The sequence below is a fragment of the Ochotona curzoniae genome, unplaced genomic scaffold (assembly GCF_017591425.1).
Source record: "Ochotona curzoniae isolate NIBS_2020 unplaced genomic scaffold, NIBS_Ocur_1.0 contig_64, whole genome shotgun sequence".
Taxonomy (NCBI): Eukaryota; Metazoa; Chordata; class Mammalia; order Lagomorpha; family Ochotonidae; genus Ochotona; species Ochotona curzoniae.
Window position 1 is genome coordinate 51,194,071 of NW_024466502.1, and position 17,790 is coordinate 51,211,860.

At 37.0% G+C, this 17,790-nt stretch overlaps 1 protein-coding gene across 2 annotated transcripts in view; it reads left to right on the forward strand.

Moving 5' to 3' along the window:
• The window catches only part of SPART (spartin), a 41,636-nt gene that overhangs the window by 19,887 nt on the left and 3,959 nt on the right, over positions 1–17,790 (forward strand). Inside the window, exons 2-8 of one of the 2 annotated variants that reach the window (XM_040991507.1) lie at positions 2,370–3,178; positions 6,132–6,329; positions 7,766–7,930; positions 9,436–9,559; positions 12,653–12,847; positions 14,187–14,345; positions 14,422–14,512. In XM_040991507.1, the coding sequence (XP_040847441.1) occupies positions 2,372–3,178; positions 6,132–6,329; positions 7,766–7,930; positions 9,436–9,559; positions 12,653–12,847; positions 14,187–14,345; positions 14,422–14,512 (1,739 nt within the window). In that variant the 5' untranslated portion in view covers positions 2,370–2,371. Of the gene's footprint in view, positions 1–2,366; positions 3,179–6,131; positions 6,330–7,765; positions 7,931–9,435; positions 9,560–12,652; positions 12,848–14,186; positions 14,346–14,421; positions 14,513–17,790 lie in introns of those variants that run through there. The other variant, XM_040991508.1, reaches the window with a different exon arrangement.

The following is a 17,790-nucleotide window of genomic DNA, read 5'->3' on the forward strand; positions in this document are numbered from 1 at the left end:
AACCACAGATCATGCTGAATTCTGTTTTTTCCATGCATGCTTAACCTATATGATATTTACAAATTAATTACAGGTAGCCTATTAGTAAGTACTAATAAACAATTACAACAATACACTGTAAAAATTATTTGAAAGATTAATTGTTCTCTTGAATAAGTCAAGCACAGTATGAACATCTTCTGACTGCAGCTGAGCAGTGCCGTGGTAAAGGAGGACTGCTGTCAGCTCCGTGAGTGACGGGCCCTGGGAAGCTGACTGCACACTGTGTGGGAGTTAGCCACTGCGGCTCCTTGCTGCTGAGTTCTTAGTGTCCCTGTCTGTCGATCTTGCTCTTGAGATGCCTCAAATTAAATCTGATAAAGTCTCATTTTTTTGTGGAGGTATGTGCCATCAAAGAAGCAAGTTAGGGAAGAAAGCTGGGAGCTTAATATTCGATGTGTAGTGTTTCAATGAATCACCTTATTTGTGATATTTACGCTTAATCGTACATCACAGCCCTCGCAGCCAGAGACACTTCATTTTACATTGCTCTGGATTAAACCGTCCTGGAGTGAAAGTGTCTTGGGTGCTTGGAAAGAGCGTTCGTAGGGTGCTGATTTGCAGGAGGTTTCAGTTCTCTGTTTCTCAGCTGTATCTCTGCATCCTTTCCAGAGGAAGGTTGAATTCAATCAGAGTCTGTGCCGTTTAGAGCTTCTGTCATAAATGGTGCTGCAGCCCTGTTTCCCCACCGATGTTTTATGCTTCTGTTCGCTCATCTCTGGCTGTTGCTTTCATTTGGGGGCTGAAGCAGCAAGCAGATGGAAGACCTTCTCTACCTATCCTTTTCTCTGTAAAATTTTCCTTTCAAATATAAATAAATATTTTTGAAAGTTTAGTAAGAAATATGCTTAAACATGATAAGAATATGGAATAACACATTATTATATAAACCAGTAATATTGTTACCAAATAATATATATTATAAGCAGTTGTAAGAGAAGGCTTCAAAAATATGTTAATGGAAATGTTATCTCTTTTGTTTTGCTGCACCTTTTTCGAACCCCCTTAATGCATGCCTTTTTTAATATGGCCTGTCCTGTATTGGAGTAGGTTTGCTTAGAGCAGAATCACCAAAATCACATGAGGAATGTGTTGATCTACAATAACTCTGAGCTATAGGAGATTTTGAGTGAAATGTATATTCTTATAGGACCACTGTTTGGTCCTACTGACCAAAATGGGGAACATAACTAGAGACACCAATCTAATCAGCACCCAGAAAAAGAAATTCCCAAAGACCATAAAATTCTTTCCTGTCCCTTTTAAAGTTTGTGGTCTTCCACCCATAGGCACTATTTTTCACTTGTAGCCTTAGTATGAAGTCTGTTGTATCTGACTTTATTTTTTTTTTAACTCAAATAGTTGGTAAAATTCTTTGATGTTGTCAGCTTTAGAGATTTTTTTATCATTTGCAATTTTCTCTGTGCATTACTACATTCTCTGGGTGTATATTTCTTATTTAGTCATTCTCTTCTAAGTGAATATTTAGATTGCTTCCACCTTTCATGTACTATAAATGTTGACTATCATCTGTGCCATGATTTGAACATAATTTGGCTCCCAAATTCATAAGAACTTCCAAGCTCCAAAGTTTAAGTTAATGACATTAAATGGGTAGAAAGTCTGTTTATTATGTTTAAAAGATGGACCTAATTGGTGGTCCTAAGATCATTTGAGAGACGTGCTGCAATAAATTGATTATTGGGAAAGAGTTGGTTATAAAAAAGCAAGGGTAACTTCTGGTCTCTCCAGGTAGCTTGTTGCATTCCTCTCCACATGCTCCACCATTGCCGTCTGCTCTCCACCACCTTTATTACCATTGAGGCTGTGTGATCTTGAACCTTCACAGCTGCTAACTGATATCTCTAAATGCCTAATGGGAATGTGGTGATACAGCTTGGATACACTGGACAGAGGGGTGATTCACGAGACTTCATCATACTTCTCGGTACAAAACTGAAAACTTGAGAATTGCTTTTTCTAGAATTTTCTTTTTAACTTCTGACGTGGATAAGTTAAACCACTAGAAGGGAAACTGGGTGGAGAGGAGCTACTATGCATGTTTTTGACATGTGTATGTACCCAGTTTCTTAGCTGTATACTGCAAGTGGAATTGTGAGGCAACAGAGTGGATGAATGGTTTTACTTCTGTAGAATTTGCCAGTTTTCCAAACTATACCAACTTAAGCCTGTAGCAACAGTATATGAGAGTTCCCGTTGTCATTTCCATCAGTGTTTAACCATCTAGTAAGTGTTGGTGTCATTATGGAAATCAATTTCATTTTTCTAGAGAATAGTGTATTTAAATACTGTTTGTTCCTGTTTTGCAGAAATGGAACAAGAACCACAAAATGGAGAACGTGCTGAGATTGAGATTATCAAGGAAGCATACAGGAAGGCCTTTTTATTTGTTGATAAAGGACTAAATACAGATGAGTTAGGTCAGAAGGAGGAAGCAAAGAGTTACTATAAGCAAGGAATAGGACACCTACTGAGAGGAATCAGCATTTCATTATCAGAGACTGAACACACTGGCCCTGGGTGGGAATCTGCCAGACAGATGCAACAGAAAATGAAAGAGATGCTTCAGAATGTACGCACCAGGTTGGAAATTCTGGAGAAAGGTCTTGCCACTTCTCTTCGGAATGATCTTCAGGACGTGCCCAAGCTATACCCCGAATTTCCACCTAAAGACATTTGTGAGAAGTCGCGAGAGCCTCAGCCCTCTACTTCATCTCAGCAAGCTGAAGTAAACGGAAGCACTTCAGCTGCATGTGCAGGGTCGCTCGCTTTTCCTGCTTCTGCATCCTTACCGTCTACAAGTCGTCCAGCCGAAGCCCCCCCTGCTTACACTCCTCAGGCTGCGGAGGGCCACTACACAGTGTCCTATGGCACAGATTCTGGGGAGTTTTCTTCAGTTGGTGAAGACTTCTATAGAAATCACTCTCAGCCACCTCCGCTTGAGTCCCTAGGGCTAGATGCAGATGAGTTGATTCTGATACCAAATGGAGTTCAGATTTTTTTTGTAAATCCTGCAGGAGAAGTTAGTGCCCCTTCATATCCTGGGTACCTCCGAATTGTGAGGTTCTTGGATAATTCTCTTGATTCAGTCCTGAACCGTCCTCCTGGATTCCTTCAGGTAAGCCAAGGGAAAGTGTAGACAGAATCTGAAATCTGTGTAGAATATACCGATTCTGTTTGTTAGAATTTGTGTCCATTGTAATTTCTATTTTATAATATATTTCATGAATTTTATGAGTGTTGATTATCTACCATCTTTGAACGTGTTTTTCTGCTTTCTAGGATATTAAGTTTTATGTTGGTGTTAAATTTGTGATGATAGGACCTAAAGAAAGTCAAAGTCCTTTTTAAATTCTTAATTCTTTATCTGAGTAAGAAACAGAATAATTTTAATTTTGAAAGGAATTTGTAATTTATATTAGTGTGTAACTGTGAAATCCGTGAATGTTATCAAGAGCCAGCTGAGGACCTGAAGTGTCTAGGCTAGGTAAGGGTTCTCACCCAGAAGCATGATGAGAACCTCTGCAACATCTGGAATAAATAAGTAAAATAAATAAATGTCTGCCGACATTGTTTTCTGTTCACAGTTGAGTGGTGATAGAGGGTAGGCTTGTTGCCAAACATTTACAAAGGATAGCTACTACCAAAACAAAACAAAAAAATCCAGTCTAAAATTTCAGTCATTCTAGGGTTAAGGAACCCTGATCCAAAGGTAGAGACTGCAGTGATAATTTAAGACACTGTGCATCAGTTCAAGCAGATAAATCTAGAGTGTGATTGGTCCAGATGCAGAAATTGATCCTAAACAGAGGCTGGTTCTAGGGCATTGCTGTGGATGTAGTAAGATATTCTAAAGGTGATGATCCAGCAACAATCTGATTCTTCAAAATGTAGATTCAGGGAGATGGAGCCTTGAAGTCTCAGTATACATATAGATTGAGTATTATCAAAGGAGTTCACATTGAAGATATGACAAGTGTCTGCATTGTCCAAAGTCCACATGATGTTTTAATAAAAATGGTTACAGGGATGCATGGAGGAGATACTTTGAAGCATTACTGGAAAAAAAAAAAAGGAACTTATTCCTGGACAGGAAGAGTATTTTGACTCCTATGAAGTATTTTAGGGAAGGTTAAAAAGGGTTATTTATTGATTGAGCTTGGGGGTGAGATTCAGGGACTTACAAAGCAGAGCACCTATGGCTGATCCAATAATAGGGTGGGATTGTAAACACACAGTTAAAAAATCTTTGGGTCCTAGAGGTGTGGAAAGTTATATGAACATTGGAAACCTGGAGCATGGTTTGATGGGCTCAATCATTAAAATTAATTGTACTGTAGTAAAAATTTGTCCTTTGATCTGAGAAAAAATTTTTTTCTTGTATCTCTTTGGTCCTAAATGAAAAATACAGTTGCAACCCAAAGTTTAGTTTGGGTCTCCTTAATAGGCTGGTAATTTTCATACATTTGGGTATATGTGACGTGACATCTTAAAAAGGTGTTAGCCATGTGTGTATGCTGAATGAATGTTTTTAGCGTGTAAAAAATAATAATCAGTTGACTGTTAGAAGATAAATATTTCTTATGCTGTAAAAATCACTATTAATCTATTTAGAAAGTTAGAATAAAGTTTTTTGGTTTTAAACAGGCTTACATGGAATTCTGAACTAATAAGAAGGTTTTCCTTTTGGTTTTAATACATTGTTAAAGCCCATTACATATATATTAAGTTCATAAATAATGTGCATGTGGCATTGTTTTCTGAAAGAGAAATTGGGAGAAATCAGCCTGTGGTGGCTGAGCTGACCAAGCTATAACTTAAGAAAGATCTGTATGTTGGATTTTGTTTTTGTTATACTTTGGAAAATACAGTGATCAGTTGTATTGTAATCTGCGTGAAGTTTTAGAAATAGTGGCTTCTGAAACAGTTAGAAAGGAGGATAGTTAAAGAAAAAAAATCTGAAAATGTTTAAGTACTTTCCATATTTATATTCTATTGATCATATGTCGTGGCAGTTTATTAGTTTTCCATCTTTATGAAATCTCCCACGATCCTTGTGTTCGTTGCATGAAGTTTTGGTAATGGAATAACTACTCCTCCTAAGTTTCTCAGTAGTAAGGCAGTATTGTGGATATTGGCACAGTTATATTTTAGTATTTCAAAAAATTTGTTACATGTTAGAAATGAGTTGCTAGAATATCTAATTTAATCTTAATTTATTCTTAATTTAGATAGCCAAGATGTGAGTGTACTGGAAAACTGACTTTCCCAGATGACGTTGCAGAATATGTTGTTTTGCTTTAAATTCACAATAGGTAGTGAACCCAAAATATAATTTATTCTAATTCTGTAATATCTGGCTCTGTTGCAACTTGCAGAAAGCATTTCGCATTATAACTGTTGGGTCTTTAACTAAAATAATTGTTTCTCTGGTTCATCACACCACAAGTACTTGCTCCATTTTTTAGTTATTTACTCACACCTTGGTTGTGTTATCTGCCTCAGTTTTTGTACACATAAAAAGGTAGTATTTACCAGTTTCTTAAGATTATTGTGGGAATTTGATCAGTAAATATAGAATTCTTCAGAAAGTTTGTGGAAATTGAATTAAAAGAAAGCTTATTTTGATGGAAAATGTGAAATTGTGCATTTTTTCATAATATTTACTTTGTCAGCTTTGTATAGATCCTCATATATGTATTGTAGTGGGAAACAGCTTTAGTTTACTAACCACAAAGTAATGCCTAATTAGTATCTTTTAAAGCCTTGATGTACTTTGCTCATGATTTTTTTTAAAGAGAATTATTGGTTACTATTGGTCTATTTAATGCCATCAGTGTTCAGACTGTCTAATTGGTTGAAGTAGTGATATTTTTAGCAGCTTTTTAATTGGATAATTATCAGCAAATGATTAATTTTCATTGGGGATTTACTGATTGACGTTGATCGTTCTAAAAAGCTTCAAAATGTGTTTCAGACTTATAAATGTTGACTTTTAATGTAACAAAACTTATTAAAACCCAGGTGAAAAATCTAATTCCATTTGTTTTTTGTTCTGCTAATGCTCTCAGGTTTGTGACTGGCTGTACCCTCTAGTTCCTGATAGATCTCCGGTTCTGAAATGCACTGTGGGAGCTTACATGTTCCCGGATACAATGCTACAAGCAGCAGGATGCTTTGTCGGGGTAGTATTGTCCTCTGAGTTACCGGAAGATGATCGAGAACTCTTCGAGGATCTCTTAAGACAGATGTCTGACCTCCGACTCCAGGTGACTTGTGATCTTCTCTAGGATGGTAATCTACTTTGGCATAAGCGCTTGTGCTTTTTAAGGAAGTTGTAATAACCTGTAATGTTATCAGAGTTAGAAGACTATATAATTTGTATGTTCACAACTACTGTTGGGAACTTGTTGTAAATGTTTTTTAATATTGTAGATTCTGGAATCAAGTTTCCTGAGTTCAAATTCAAACTTAACACGTAATAACTATGTACCTCAACTGTTACTGATCATCTGCATACTTAAGTGTCCTGATCATAAAATGGAGATGATAATAATAATCATGCCAGCCTCATTGCACTATGGGGAAGATTAATCTATTAAAATACTTATGTAGTTCTAACAGGTGGTAATTCTTTGAATATTAGCCAATATTTTCCCTTATGTTTTACTGCTTGGTGGTGATAGGGAACTGAATCACAAAGGGAAGGTAATTTTAACAGGTGAGTTACATCAGACATTTTAGGGGCATGAATGGCTTTTTGAGGAAGAAACATATTTGAGAGAATTACCTAAATCTCCTAGTATACGAAGGCCAGTTATGGAGAAAATACAGTGATATTTAAAATAAGATCAGACTGTAAGCTTTTTATATAGCTTGTTTCCTTTGGCCACATGCTTATTTGTTGAGAGTTCAAATATATTTTTATGGAGAGTCATTCTTTGGGTGATTTGCCATTCTTCCTGTATGACAAGATGGGAAGCATTGTTTTGGTTATGAATATTAACAGCATGGTAGTATAAACTTGTGTTCCCCTCCAATCAGTGGGCATTTGAAATCTGTTATTTAAACAGGCATTCACTATTACATAAAAGGGTTGGGAGAAGTGAGAACAAGGGATATCAGCAATATATAGAATAGCCTCTGTTCCCAAGAATGCCAGCGTGCTGAACAAGCCAATACATTAGGATAGGCAGCAGAAATTTAAGCTATGTTAAGACGACAGGTGAATTGCCCTACTGAGGTGTGTAGGCTCAGAGTGCTTGTGGAGCTTGATCGCATAGGCCTGGGTTCATCTTAACTGCTGTGTACTTACTTGGTGAAGTTACACTTTAACCTCATGTGGAGTTATTTTTCTTTCATGCATTGAACTTGGTATTGTTTTAGGAAAAAATTGAAAGAGTTTTACATTATTGTATAAGATTTTGTCTGTTAATGGCCAACAACTGCTTTCTGTTATCTTTTATGCTTTGACATTTATTGTAAAAGGTGAAAGACTTATACAATCTGAAGAGAAACCAGAGTCCGTAATGTCTAAACCAGAGAATTCCGAGGTTTGTGGTTGGGTGACATAACAAGAGGGAAAGAAGCATAAGTAGTTGTTACTGACATTGAACATGTATGTCATGAAGCATAATACAGCATACCTGGAAAAAGTCACTGAGAATATTCTGATTTGAGGTAAGCTTGGTGCTTTATTCCCTAGACCAACTGGAACAGAGCAGAGGAAGAAAGTGAATTCCAGATCCCTGGAAAAACAAGACAGCCCTCTGACCAACAGAAAGGAGCCTCTGGCACTGATGTGAGACAGCTGGGTCCTTCAGACCGAGGCAGCAAGGATGTGCGTCTTAAAGGAAAACGTGGAAAGAAGGTACGTCATGGAGCAGTGATAGTGTTTTAGGATCATTCATCACTTACATGCATTGAATTTTCTTTATGTATCAAGGCATAGAACTTGCTAAGAAGTGGAGTGAGTGACAAAGATCTATATCATGGTGGTTTTAGGTTTGAGTAATCTTACTTTGCTTAATAATGACCCCAAAGCAAGAGTAGTTGTGTTTGGCAATGTGGATATGTCAAAGAGAAGCCAGTGTTTTGCTTAAGTGAAAAAATGAAAGTTATGGACTTAATAAGGAAAGGAAAAAAGTCATATGCTGAAATGGCTAATATCTAAGATAAAAAGACATCTGTGAAATTCTGGAGGAAAAAGAAATTTGTGCTAGTTTTGTTGTTGCAAAAGATGGTGTGTTCTGTGTGTATTGTTGCTAATCTCCTCATTTGATGGTTTATAAATTAAACTTTATCATAGGCTAATATGCCTAGACCAGGAAAAAAGTAGGACATAGAAATCAGTACTAAAGTTCGGCATTCACCAGGGCCTTGATGTGTGGGACACGGGAGACTGTCTCTCTGCAGTCTGGTCAGTACAATTGGAGGTCTGTGTGTCTGTGTATTGACAATCTGATGGTGAACAATATCTTAATCTGTATTGATTTCAGTTTAAGTAATATTGAGCATATGTTCTGATAAGTCCTTTTAATGTTGTGTTCTGTCTTTGGTCTACATTCCTTTGTCTGTTTTTGACTATGTTGTAACCTTTTCTTTCTACTCAATTTTCAGGAGCTCCTTATAACTCAGGGATATTGACCCAATGTCCAAAATTGTAAATATTTGTTCAGTTTGTAGATTTTACTTATATGCTGCTTTTCCTTATGTATATTAAATTTAGTTTGTGTACTGCATCTGTGTGTATATATGTATTCAAATGAGCTTATTTATATTTCTGTAGGGCAGTTTGGTTTTAAAGTTATGATGCTGTAGGGTCTGAATTAGCCTGCTTGAAAGCACTTAAACTGAGTTACGTTTGCTTTGAGACTTTGAGTGCTGACCCTTGCTTTCACAGCAGCTGTTGAACTAGCCAATTGCAGGTGTTTGTTTTCCATCTCCATTTAAATGGAATAGTAGATTCTGTGTGTTTATTATTTCTTATTTCAAATTCAATACTTATTTGTTGTGTATGAAAACCAGTATTTGGATATCTCCTTACTGGTTAATTCATGTGATAGAAATCGTTGAACCTTACTGTGGTCTATGTGCATATTAAGATACCAGGTTGGTATCAGTATGAAGAAACTTTATCTAGTCAAGGAAAGAAGAAAATAATCAATTTAAATATGATTTGACAAATGTTATGTTGGTTAGGTTAGTATTTAAATCTTCCCAGTTGGGTATTATATAAAATCAAAATGGTTGTATACATTATAGCAGTTCTAGTATCATGCTTCATAAATATATAAATCTTACATTCAATGGTAGATAGTATTTGTTAATATTTTATTAATACTTTTTTATTTTTGAAACATTTTCACTGTTTAGACTAAAGATTCTTCAAGTGAAGAAGTTAATCTGAGTCACATTGTACCCTGTGAGCCAGTTTCAGAAGAAAAAGCAAAAGAATTACCCGAATGGAGTGAAAAAGTGGCTCAAAACATTTTGTCAGGTATTACAAAAATACTAATTTTATCCCTAGAGCTTGAAACTTTTGGAATCCAACAAAATATTGTAAGAAGATAGTTTGATGATATTTTGGATTTTGGTTTAACCAACTTATAAATACTTAAAAGATTCTAGTTTTTTAGCACATCACATTTTGCTAAGCTGGTATAAATTCTTCTGGTCTGATCCTTGTTTCACGTTTGAGAAAATTGGTAATGAGAGACTTTGGGCATCCCCATATCTCAGAATAGCTCTGAACATAAAATCAGGCAGCCCCACCCTTGTCCCTGCCAACTTTGGTTGAAATCTTCTCAAGGTGATGATATATAAGGAGGTGGGGCCTTCAGGAGGTGATAAGGTTTGAGGTAGGGGCCATTATGAGGATGAGGTTAGGCCCTTTAGTCCATTGTTGAAAGGCTCCAGAGAACCACCTTACCCTTTTGCAATGTGAGTGTGTCTTTTAAATAAGCAGACTATATTCTGGTAATGCTGATAAGGCATTGTACTTTGTCCTTCGGGCTAGATTTCTAATGATAGCCCTCCCTGTTGATCACAATAAAATAATTTAGCTATCTATTATTTGTCTCTTTGAGAGCTCCTTGAGTGCAGAATAAATAACAACTACTTCACCAAATGATTGTTGTACACATCAAAAGGAAGAGAAAATAGTAAATTTTTACTTCAGGGTGAAATATCTAACTTGTCAGGAGATTCTAATCCATGCAGGTTTTACTCACGCAGGATCAATAAATGAGTGACCAGCAATCTAAATTGAGTTCCTTCATCCTAGATTGTAGATCCTGTCTAATCTCAAAGACTAAGATTACTAAAAGCTAGTTTTAGATTTTATGAATAAAAAGGAAAACAACTATACCTAAAAATGTCCTGCAGAATGTTAGCTGAAGGACTTAGGTTGACACTAAAAGGATGGCTGCGATTGACTTTTGTTGGAATTGAGTCTGTAAGGAAGTAGATGGTTGGTGACAGTAGACTTCAGGCCACTGTCAGAGCAACCTACCCTAAAAATTTCTCAAAGTAAAGAGTTCTTGGAATGTCATGTTTAGATTGTGCTTTTTAGTGAATTGATATAAATGAGAGGAACAGAGGTTTTAGAAGTTGTGAGATAGCAAAAATTCATGAGGGGCATCTGAATGTATTTTCTCAGCTCCTCGGTTCAGTGAGTATGGATCGACTGTGGAACTCTGCACAATTACATTGTAAGCTCAAGCGATTACTTTCTGCCCATCCATTTCAGCAGTAAGGAGTCAATTATATTATACTCTTGTATTAGAGTTCTATAGAATTATTGTTGTATTAAGTTCTATAGAATTATATTTTATTTACCATCATTTCTGTGCCTGGCAAGGAGTTTTCCTGTTTGGTTAATCCATTCAATTAAATATACATATAGAATATAAATATAAAACACTGTAACATTCTGTGCCAGCTGTTTCTTTACAGGCATTCATCTGTCTGCATCTGGCAGCCTGTGTCCATGTCAGAGATCTAAATAGCTTCCAGTCCAGTTGGGCATCTTCCTTTTCTTCCATTGCAATTGCTATAGTTTTAACCTATTTACTAATACTGTGATCCTCATAGTGTATTGTCATTATTCACATCTATGTTTTTCCTTATTCTTGTATTTTTTCATTCTTGTTTATTTTTCTCCATTATCAGCAACTCTGTCACTTTTATTTGTATCCTAGAAATAGTGTCATTACAGGATTATTAGTCTCCTCTGTTTCCTTGTCACTTCATTATGGTTTCTCAGTCTTCCTCCAAATTCTGCTCATGTTTTGCTTCTTTTTTAAACTTTTCAACCTGTAAGTCAGCTCTAAAGCCTGGTATATTTACTTATTTGGAAATGCACATTTTCAAATGTTTTGTTGTTATGGTGCCTGGTCTGAGACCTGATTCTCCCCTAGAATTAGTTGCCAGGTAGGGCAATTGGGATCAGATTAGAGCTAGAGATGGTGTTGACTAAAACTGGAAGAGAAATGCATGAAGTATTCCTATCAGTTAACACGTATGGCTTTTTTTGGTTGAACTTTCTAAATAAGCAGATGTGATTTCACATGATTGGTGGAAGCTTGCTCTCTAATGGGCTGGATAATCAGGTAAAGCCATGGTGCAGGCCTTGAGAAAACATGCCCAAGTGTCTTGTGTTTCCAGCTTTTAAAAAGCTTGTCCTTTCAAGATGAGTCAAGAGGATATATTTTGAATTGTGAGCTCTGATACTGAGGGGTGTTTATAACACTGTACTGCCCTTTTTAGAAGTCTTCTAGTGCTTTTCATGGCCTCTCTCTCATCTCTCCCACTCCTCCTTTCCCTGTGTGTCCACTGACTGAGGTTTATTTCTTCAGTCTCATCCTGCTATCTCCTCTGGCAACGACTTCTGTCATTTAGTTTGCAAACAGCATGAGCCAAACAAAGTCAAGACCCACCAGCTGTCGTGAGAAATAGCATAATCATCTAAGGCCTCTCTCCATGTCCATTTTCTTTGAGGTGTTTCCTAGTTTTTTCATTTAAGTTCATGTAACAAATTAAAAGGTGATGAGTCTGGAGATTTAGGTTTCGATTGAGGAGGGAATAGGACCCCAGACCTGGTGCTTTTAGCCCAAAGCAATCAAGAGTGTGGCCTTAGTGTTAAGAGGTTCTTTGATTTCCAGTTTGTATCTTTCTTCCTCAGTATTTCATAGGCAAAAGTGATGCCTGGATTAACGCAAAAAGAACAACAATATCTGGGTCCTCCTGCCAAATACCATTTTAATGGCAGCAAAACTCAAAATTAGTACCTAACAGTAGTAAACTGTGGTAATACCTACAGATTTGTACGAGGTGTCATGGCAGCATAGAGTAATGCAGAAGAATCATCAAGTGACATTTGACCTAAGCAATGAAAAACTAATTTAGGTGGAAAAGGTGCATAGTTTAGGCAGAAAACTGTGGGTACAAAGTTGGCTTGAATGTTGATGGCATGGCATATTTGGGCTTTATCAGACTCCTTTCATATTTTTTTTCCCATACTGGTGGTATTTGTTAAAGATTTTAAAGGTATATTTGGCACTGATATTGTGTAACATTTTTCTTTAAAAAGGTGCTTCCTGGGTGAGTTGGGGTTTAGTCAAAGGTGCTGAATTTACTGGCAAAGCAATCCAGAAAGGTGCTTCTAAACTACGTGAACGTATTCAACCAGAAGAAAAACCAGTGGAAGTTAGTCCTGCTGTCTCCAAAGGACTATACATAGCGAAGCAGGCTACAGGAGGAGCAGCCAAAGTCAGTCAGTTCCTGGGTAAAGTAGCTATGAATATCCTTAATTTTATCTGCTTAAATTAAAAATAGTCATTTAACCTGAAATCATTGTAAGTGTTAAATGTTGTAATCTCAAAACTAAGAGGTACAAAGCGCTTTCATATAATTATTCCTGGTGGGACCTTCTAACCAACAATATCAGCTTAGCTAGAAGCCTTAGAAATGCAAGATTTAAGGTGCCTGACTCTACCTTTGTAAGATCCCAAGGTGATTCTTATTTGTATATTTAAGTTGGAGAAAATCTAGAGAAAGGCTTGTTGATGTATTACAGTGTATGTATCTTTAAAAGGAGCAGGGAATTCATTGCAAGAATTAGACATATTTCTGTAAGGGCAGCATCACTGCCGAGTAGTTGAAGGTCAAGAGGGAGGGTTATATTGCTTGAGAAAAGTTAACCTACTGGTTCTAGTGCCAGCAGTGCTAAGGCAAACCACTTTAACCCCTAGTTCCAAGTAACATTCATTGTGTGTATTGAAGCTTTCTGTTTTAACACGATTGTACAGTTCTTAATGAATTTTCATTACATGTAGTAAAATCTTTTTTGGTTTTTAGTATTCTTTCAAATCAAATACTGGATTATTTATGTCTTATGTATTTAAATACCTTATTGTTATTTCACTGGTCTGTTGATAGAAAAAACTCAAAATACACTTAGCTGGAAATCAGTTAAAGGGGTGTAACATAATCAGTTTTGCACCAGTTGTAGAAAAGGTACATGGTTTCCTCTTAAGCCAAGAGTTCTAGAACACGTGTATTTACGAGAGAAGATTATGGATATCAGTAAACTCTGCAGACACAGCTTTAAGTGAAAGGGTAGCCTTTAAAATAAAGTTATTAATGAGGCCTGGAACAGTAGCCTAGTGGCTAAAGTCCTTGCCTTGCACGCTCCAGGATCCTATCTGGGTGCCAGTTCGTGTCGCAGCGGCCCTGCTTCCTATCCAGCTGCCTGATTGTGGCCTGGGAAAGCAGTAGAGGATGGCCCAAAGCCTTGGGACCCTGCACCCACATGGGAGACATGAAAAATGCTCCTGGCTCCTGGCTTTGGATCACTTCAGTGATGACCTTTGTGGCCACTGGGAAGTGACTCGTCAGATGGAGGATCTTCTTCTCTGTCTCTCCTCCTCTCTGTATCTGACTTTCCAATAAAAATAAATAAATCTTAAAAAAAAAAATTAGCCAGTCTAGCTTCTCTCATCCTTAGGAGAATGGCAGTATCCAGAAAGACTATTTTAGGTGCTCATTTAAGAACTTTGTTTTATAAGAATAGCGAAATCAGGGAAAGAATAATTTTTTTTTTCTCTTCCCTATGGTCACATTAGTTGATGGAGTGTGCACGGTAGCAAATTGTGTTGGAAAAGAGTTAGCTCCACATGTCAAGAAACACGGCAGCAAACTTGTTCCGGAATCACTTAAAAGAGACAAAGATGGGAAGTCCCCTCTGGATGGTGCTTTGGTTGTTGCAGCAAGCAGTGTTCAAGGTAACTGACAGGCCCAGAAGTCTCACTTGGAATCTAGCTTTGGGCTATGTGTACTGACTTTTAAATGTGTTTGCAGGATTTTCTACTGTCTGGCAAGGATTAGAATGTGCTGCAAGATGCATTGTTGACAATGTTTCAGCAGAAACTGTACAAACTGTTAGATACAAGTAAGTTGAATTTTATCATTTTAAAAACTAAATACTTGTGGAGCCTTTATTAAAATCTCTTAACAGTTAAGATCACTATGTAGTTGTTTTGTCAATCGCTAATAAAATTTTTACTCTTTTTCCTAAGGAAAATACTATTTTAATATATTTGATCATGTTTTAATATACCTTTTTGAGCATGATATTTGCGTAAAATATATTGAATCGTAGTTAAGCTAGTATGCTCCTTCTCTGTTAAATTATGTTTCATCGTATTTTAACCCTAAGTTCCACCACAGTTTGGTCTTCTCACAGGAAAGTTACTTACCCTGGGTGATGACTTTGTGGCTCTTGTGAGACCTGTCTCTAGTTGATTCCTACTAAGATAACCATTCGTTAGAAGAGCTGCAGTTGCCCCCTCCCCATATATCACAAGAAGAAAATGTGTAAACAAAGGTCTCACCCACTATCCCCTGATCCTCGACCCTTCCCACCCTGATCAGCTATGTAAACATCATCAATAATAAAATTCACACACACACACAGAAGAGCTGCAGTTGGGGAAGAGTTAGATTTCAATATGTTGCTCAGATACAACACACAAAAATAAAGCTACAGCACACAAAATAACAGATTAATCACAAATCTGTGAGAACAGAGCAGTTTCTACAAAAGGTCAGTGGGAAACTGTTGCACAACCGGATCCTCAAGCAGCAGGGAGGGTGGGAAGACAAAGAGAACAGAGAGAGAAGGAGGAGAGGCCACCTACCAGACTAGATCTTTACTAAGGTTTGTGGGCATTATCCCATTGGCTTTGCACTACAGAATGTGTATTTTAACTTAAAGAAAACATACACGAGGAAAAGATACTTACATGACTCTAGTGTTGACCTTTAGGTATTGTCATAGTGAGTGACTGCAGCATAGGATTTTAAGAAAGTTTGGTTAGAAACAAGTAGGTTTTGTCACACTCCACCATACAGAGAGGAAAAGGTTTAAATGTAAGATGATAGAATAGTGCTGTATTTCAAACAGCTTATGTTAGGTTTAAACATGAATGCCAAGGAAGCAACACATTTTGATAGTTATTATTAAGATGAAATTTTAAAAGCTATCTTCCACTTTTAGCTCTTTATTCTTCTACCTGCATACATTCTTTACACATATTACAGGAATGAAGGTTTAAAAGCTAAATCTGGTATGAAGGACCTAAATTGCCTTTTAGCTTTGCATTGGTTTGGATCTTAGGTTTTTCAGTATATAGAAAAAAAGGTAACAGTAATTCTAATGGTGTTTGCAGCTTTTGCTTGGTTTTGTTAGCCATCTGTCCAATGACAACATTAATTCTTGTGTATCAGACATTGTGCTAAGTGCATGTGTAAAAAAGCCTGGCAACCACTGTCCTTGCTAGTTCTTCATAATTCATATTACTTTGCTCAAGTAATTCTCCAGCACTGTCTAACATCATGTTGTTAGGTATCTTCCCATTGCTGTATCGTCATTGGCTTAGGAATTGGTTTGATCTCCTCACTTCAGCGTACATGCATTTGAATCAAGACAACGTGGACATCATCTTGAACTGTCAGTTTTGCAGTTACTTTTGCCTTTGATTTAGGAACATGAAAACAAGAACAGTGACAGTCAATAAGTAATTTTAGACCTGTAGTGTAGTAGCATTTAAATAATTTATCTCTTTTCTGCATGGCTTCTAAATTTCACCTTTGAGTCTGTTCCATTTTAAATTATTTAGAGGAAAATAACAACAGAAAGTTTGACCCATTTTGTCTCCCAGAGCAGTATTTTCTCTTCAAATACATATTATAGAAAGCAAGTTTAATAGTAAATATTTTCCTGAAAGGAATTTATGGTTTACCAAAGCATTATTTTTATTGACTTGTTTAATGAAATTAATGAAAATGTACCAAATTAAGTTTGCTTTGGAGGAAAGGGTAAATGGAAGGGTAATGGTAAGTGTCATGTACTCAAAACCAGTTATATATAGTGATCTTCTCGGGAGTTACATAGAATGAGTTTTCTCCTTTGTGAGTGGTATCTGTACAAGTACCTAAATGCCATCACTATACCCATCATTTATCATTTAGGTAACGTCACTTCCTTTAATTAGCCCTTAAGTATTTTCAGATTATCCATTATACTCCTTTCCTTCTTGATTTTCATAGGGGTAAATTAAAATTTATTAGTGTTGTCAAAGAATATCATCCAGATGTGTTGTGAATAGATGAAATAGTGAAATTTCTTCCCTTATTATGACTGTTTTGTATTTGTGTGACACATGAGACAAAGATTATATTTTTGTATCAAGTTTTATATATGTGTATATGTATAGTTTTTTCTTTTATGATATAATTCAGTAGGCTTGGGGATTTCCCTTATCCTCTCCCCAAATTCCCTCCCCCCCAACTGATTTCTCCTATATTATTACAGTAGTATATCCTTCACAAACAGTCATAAGTCCATCATTCTGCTGTTTAAGTGTATCCTGACATTGTGGGTACAGACAATAGCAGAAAGCCCAGCATGCTATTGTTAAGATATCTAACAGTTTCATTGGGAGTCCATCTTTGATTTGAAAGGAGTGTAGTGTGCTGACTGCTGCTGTGTTATATGGTCACTGCAACAAGATTCTTTTGTCTCTACTGCTACCCCATGCCCAAGGGTCTCCAAGTACCTCTCTGCCATCAGCCTATCCTTTATTATATCCTGGAATCTGCCCTCTGTGCTTCACCCTGAGAAATATTTCTCCATCAGTTTAATTTTTTTTAAGATTTATTTTTATTATTTTTTTTTTATTGGAAAGGCAGATATACAGAGAGGAGAGACAGAGAGGAAGATCTTCCGTCCAATGATTCACTCCCCAAGTGAGCACAAGGGCCGATGCTATGCCGATCCAAAGCCAGGAGCCTCTTCCGGGTCTCCCACGTGGGTGCAGGGTCCCAAAGCTTTGGGCTGTCCTCGACTGCTTTCCCAGGCCACAGGCAGGGAGCTGGAAGGGAAGCGGGGCTGCCGGGATTAGAACCGGCGCCCATATGGGATCCCGGGCATGCAAGGCAAGGACCTTAACCACTTGCGCCACCGCGCCGGGCCCCCATCAGTTTAATTTTAATCTGCCAACTTGCTTTCTCCCAAGATGATAGATAGATACATAGATAGATAGGTAGATAGATAGATTATATATATATATGATTTATTTATTTTTATTAAATAGTCAAATATACTGAGAGGAGGAGAGACAGAAAGGAAGATCTTCCGTCCGCTCATTCACTTCCCGAGAGGCCACA